Source organism: Temnothorax curvispinosus, unplaced genomic scaffold (genome assembly GCF_003070985.1).
Source record: "Temnothorax curvispinosus isolate PA1 unplaced genomic scaffold, ASM307098v1 QBEX01013017.1, whole genome shotgun sequence".
Taxonomy (NCBI): Eukaryota; Metazoa; Arthropoda; class Insecta; order Hymenoptera; family Formicidae; genus Temnothorax; species Temnothorax curvispinosus.
The window spans coordinates 50,176-55,939 of NW_020222797.1; the positions used below are offsets into that span (position 1 = coordinate 50,176).

At 33.0% G+C, this 5,764-nt stretch overlaps 1 protein-coding gene across 2 annotated transcripts in view; it reads right to left on the minus strand.

Moving 5' to 3' along the window:
- The window catches only part of LOC112463084 (E3 ubiquitin-protein ligase UBR5), a 19,631-nt gene extending 16,254 nt beyond the window's left edge, over positions 1-3,377 (minus strand). The window contains exons 1-4 of one of the 2 annotated variants that reach the window (XM_025029263.1): positions 3,181-3,377; positions 1,753-1,953; positions 1,361-1,682; positions 1,064-1,272 (exon numbers count right to left, since the gene is read on the minus strand). In XM_025029263.1, the coding sequence (XP_024885031.1) occupies positions 1,064-1,272; positions 1,361-1,682; positions 1,753-1,953; positions 3,181-3,242 (794 nt within the window). In that variant the 5' untranslated portion in view covers positions 3,243-3,377. The remainder of the gene's footprint in view (positions 1-1,063; positions 1,273-1,360; positions 1,683-1,752; positions 1,954-3,180) is intronic. The other variant, XM_025029264.1, reaches the window with a different exon arrangement.
- Positions 3,378-5,764: the final 2,387 nt, after the last annotated feature.

Sequence of the window (5,764 nt, forward strand, 5' to 3'; positions counted from 1 at the left end):
ATACATACATACATACATACATACATACATACATACATACATACATATATATATATATAGAGAAAGAGAGAGAGAGAGAGAGAGAGAGAGAAAAAGAGAGAAAAGTGCCCTATTGAGATAGGATTCTAATATGAGATGGTGGGATCAACAGATGAGGCCTATATAGGACCTTTTAGCTTAACATATCTCATATTAGGATCCTGCCCATATTAGGGCACTTTCTTCTACACACTCACACGCACACACACAACCAACATACATAGATTTAAAAAAAAAAAACTTTGCAGGCTTTTAATATTTAATAAACTCGATAAAAAATACTTAACATAGAGCCAGATTAATTTCTTTAAACTAAACCATTTTTCATTTTCATAGATTATCTACCCATATCATCTAAGGATATTCGACAGCTTTGTAACAAATCTTATTTTTTTAATTTTTAATTTATTTTAAGCTGCCTGACAGGCATTATCTAGTTTTATTTATAAGTTTGCTAATGACTGATATTTGAAAAATGGAGCGTTGAGCCGTAACAAGGTGTTGGTGTTCATACATTCTATACTTTAAGTAAAGTAACGAATTATAATGTACATACTGTACATATACATATATTCCAACTTAATAGACTGCGCGCCGCAAATTTTTTTTAAACAATTAAATCGCGTCGCTTTAAATTCCGGGGAAGGATATTAATGTTCCAAGATAGCTGTGTTTCAAGTCCGACAAATTTGCGGCGCGCAGTCTATTAAATTGGAATATATGTATATGTACAGTATGTACATTATAATTCGTTATTTCTTTACTTAACGTATAGAATGTATGAACACCAATACCTTATTACGGCTCAACACTCAATTTTTCTTAGATAGATTTGTAATCATGTGAGCCTTTATTATTATATTAATATCTTCTTATTGAGTGATCAAATATCTTTTATCTAACGTATTAGCAAATATATAGCTATAAGCCTGCAACTATAAGCCTGTACAGTTTTATTCTTTTTAAAATACTCTGTTTCTCTCTATATACGATTATTATAGAAGATATATCAAAAATTAATTACTGCCTTATCCCAGTGTATCCAAATACATCTTCAGAAAACATAGAATCAGCATCAATTATAACTGAATGCTCATTACTAAAGCCACCATCTAACAAAGAGATAAGATCCTCTGGGACATAACTGTCTGCTGCGTCCTCCGCATCATCGCCTTCTTCGTCCTCTCGTGACAAAAGATTGTTTACTGCTAAGTTTACATCTAGATTTGTACGCTACAATATTATAATTTTTATTAAATTATGTACTTTTTTCATCGGTCATCTTATATTCTTTCTGTTTCCAATAATATTAATATTAAACCTGTAATTCTCTGATGATAAGATTACGACTTTTTCCTTGCAACACAACTTGTGCCTGAGATATTAGATCTTCTGGTACAAACGGTGCTGGCACAGAAGCGATAGGACGAGAACTGTTACCACTTCCACCTCCCATAATAACTCCGGGTGGTCCTATACGACCACCACTGCCACTCCCTCCGCTGCTGCTACCTCCACGTATCGCAGAACTGTTACGCATGATCCGTGCACGTGAACGTGACATCCCTGTTCTACTGCCGCTACTGTTACTTCCATTCCCATTCGGCACAGAATTAGAATTTCCAACATGATTTTTACTTGTGCTACAATAAAATAAACATTTTCTTATTAGTGAACTGTCCTCTTTCATGCATTCGTTCTCTCGTTACTCACTTTCTATTAGGTTCGTTTTTACTCAAATCCAATCTATCTGGTAGTACTGTAAATGCAACTCTAGCTATTCTATTGTCATCCGTAAGAAGAGCGATATGCGTTGGTCCAACTACAATGCGCTTTATCGACGCTTTTAAAGAATTAAAAGCCGGTGGTGTTACAAATCCATATCGATTTATTTTATCTGCTATTTCCCTCAATCTAAAATATAAAAATACAAAATGTAATAGAATTGTCTACATATATAAAATAGACAATTTATAGATTATTTTTTGAAATTGATAAGCTAAATAATAATGATTCGTAACTCCTACATTGTCTCCTAAACATTTCCATTTTTACTACAAGATAACTTTTCTTATCCATAATATCACAAGTTTGATATCAAGTTTCAATAGTGACATGGTTTATATTCATCTATTACGCATTAAATATTAAATATTAGATTCAGTATTATATCTCTCAATTGTATCTTGCATCTTCTACAAGATCTTCTATAAGACTTGAAACATAATCAATATATATATATATATATATATAAATATATATATATATATTATATGTAAACAGGATCAATTACTATAGCTGTGGTCCATTTGACGCTACAAATGCTTTCGAAGAGTTCTTCTTCTCCTTCTTTCTTCATTGAAAGAAAGAGGAATGCTTCGAAGCATTTGTAGTGTCAAGTGGACAACAGTCTATATCTATCTTTTGGAATTTCCACTGGTGGATAGTTGAGATGGTTTCAACCCAATCTATAGGCTTATATTGCTCATAATTTCTTGATCCTATTCTTAATATTTTTAATTCACAATCACACTTTTTTAACTCTTAACCTCTTATCAACGCATATGCAAGACTTTTGATCTATTTCATCATAAGTCTGTTTTTTTTTTTATAGCTGAACCAGTGAAGGATTTCTATACTTAAAATGCAGTACACTCTTGAAGCTTGACGAAAGCAAGAAGTTCTAGCTGCAGTCCTAGTGCAGCAATACAAAAAAACAAACCTCAGATTTTTCAAAATCTAGAGTTCTTTAAAATTTCAGCCTCTTATCGAAGTACATACATATGTACAATGCGGGATGAGGGCCGGGGATCAAATCCGAGACCACACTCGAACGAAGAGCCACGCTCCGTCAACCCGCAATTGCTAGACATCACATTTTTATAGGTTGCCATTAAAATATGGCGAGGACATCGTAAAAGGAGGCATGTTCGTCAAACGAATATACACAGAATAAGAGAAGGAATAGGAATAATTACATATGCGTGACACATCGCAACATGTTGCGACATGTACGTGACACGTCGTAACGTAAATGGAAGGCTTGAAAATAAGAAAAGAATAGTATTTCTCTTCTCTCAAGTATGACGTACAAACTAGGGTGCAGTAATGGGAAAACCGATAGCGGATGAAATTGCTTACCTATCATTGAGTTGGTCGTCAGTTCCTGGCAAAGGGTGTACGACGAGGTGAATCGAAGTCATAATGACTTCAACTCACATGAGTTCAACGTCGGATCGTCCTCTTACTGTACACAAAATTTCACTGAACAACGGAAAGATAATTCAGCCATGTTTTTGATGAAACATCCAGTTACATGCCTCGGATGCAAACATGGCGTGCTGTTTCCGCGTTCGTAAACACATTACCTTATTTCCTGGTCTCGAAGGTCAATTAGGGCCGGTATTCATAGTTATTTAAGACCATCTTAAGTTCAATCTTAAGATGTCATGAACCAATCACAGAGCCGTATTAGCGTCTTAAGACATTACTTAAGACGATCTTGAAGACTATGAATACCGGCCTAGGGGTGCGTTCGGTTTGGACTAGAGACCCTCTAACAGAGTCTGGCCATAGGACAGCCAGTTTTGATTGGTCCGTCAGTTTTTGTCAACTCCCGCTCATATTTGAATCACTCTAACCTTACCATTAAGATAAACATTATATTTCAGCAACATAAATGAGAAATAAACGTTGTAGAAGAACTAAATATTATATTTTTTTTATTTATAATATTAAATTAATATATATATATATATATATATATTAATAATACATACAATAATACATAAATTATATTAGCCAATAATATAATAACTAAAAAATTCCTTGTATTTATAATGTTTGCTCGGTTGTACATAAAGAATAGTAAAATGAAAAAGAAAATAAATACGCAAAACATTTCTTATATTAAGTATACCTTTGATATAACACATTCTTTGGTTATGGTAAAATATTATATCGTAATTCTTTGGTATTATATCACATTAAAATATAACGAAAATCAAATATTGCAAAAATCAAATATTTTGAAAATCAAATATTACGAAGTTAAAGCATGCATTGCCATTGATTTGCTATCATATCGATTGCGTACAGTAGTTTTTTTATTATAAATTTTTAGTCTGAACGCTGCAAATCTTTTTATGATTTGTAAATATAAATTATGACAATTTAAGATATGATCAGCATCTCTTTTCTCTTTAAAAAAAAATTTTTTATATTTCAGGAATTCAAACATTTGATTTGATATTCCAGGTTCAAATTTAACATCTACCAATTTTCGCCGTAATGTTCTTAAACTAGGAAGTGGCATGTTTCGAAGTACTTCCTCGTAACCAGCAGTTCCGCAAGCAAATTTTATTTTCAAAGCACGTTGAATTGTCTCGTTCGACCAATTTCGAGTGCGATTTTTCTTTAACATCGCTCTTATTTGGTCTTCATTAAACATTGCACTTACAGCTTTCTTATATTTATCATTATTAATCTTACTTTTTAGTGTGCTATTTATAAATCGCAGAGCTTTCAGTTTCTTCCTCATAACGATAAGTTGTAGCTGCTGTTTCTTGACCATTTCTTTATACTTGTCATTTTCTTCTTTTACCGTTTCATTACATTCAGTTATAGGTGATATATTTGCTGATAATGTTATAGGCTCCGAGGTGTCATTTATAATAACCTGGAAAAGATTGTACACAATAAATTGTTATAACACTTTCCTTACAGTTATAACATTTTCTTATAGTAGACTTACTGTTTCAATATTAACTTCTGTATTCTTATCGTCATCAGTTGCTTCTTCATTTGTACATTCGTTGCTTGGTATAATACTGGTTATTTTATTAATGTTATTCTCACTGCTGCCATCATTTTCTGCGTCTTTCGTCAATACTTGCTTTTTTAAAAAAAACCCAAAAATTGTCGGTATCGCATCACGTTTTAATTTATGTTTGCGATTAGCTTCCCACATTTCTGGGGCAAAGTGAACCTATATGATAACAATAGTTTAAATATATAATTCAGTCATAATTTTAAGGAAAGCATAGAAATTTTAGAGTTTATATTTTACATTAATTTTAATTAACATTATAATTTTTATTATAATAATCTAATACATTAATACTAACCTCACAAAGAAAAGAATTGTTTGTTGGTATCCAATTTTCACGCGGAACATTCTGTGCCCATAAAGCCCGGCGTACGGGATCTCTAGGAAATATCTTCATGATATAACCTTTTGCTGTCGAGTTGTTGCAAAACGGTGCTACACATCCACCCATTTTTATAATTTTTTACGTATTTTACTTGCTAACGCTCTTACGCGTGGACTGTCCGTGGACTATGATGAGCGTGCGTGAACCCGTCAAAAGAGGTTAGGTAAAAGAGAAAGATGGCGAATGTATATCCCTCTCTCTCACACGATTTTGACAAAAATCGCTTATGGCCAGACTCTGTTAGAGGGTCTCTAGTTTGGACGCTCACGCGCTGTGAGTGAGTGAAGCGTTGGTAGAAATCGGAAGGTTAACATAATAAAAGCGGTGTATGCATGAGTTAATGGTGGGGATAAATATTCACAACAAATAACTCTAAATTTTTGATAACCTATCAATAACGTTCAAATAAGTATCCGGTAAACCTTCCGTGTCCGTCTGCAAATTTAATCCATTTTCCTGTCTCTTTATGCACAGCATCTCGGAAATTAATAAGCGTTTATAAAAATACGATT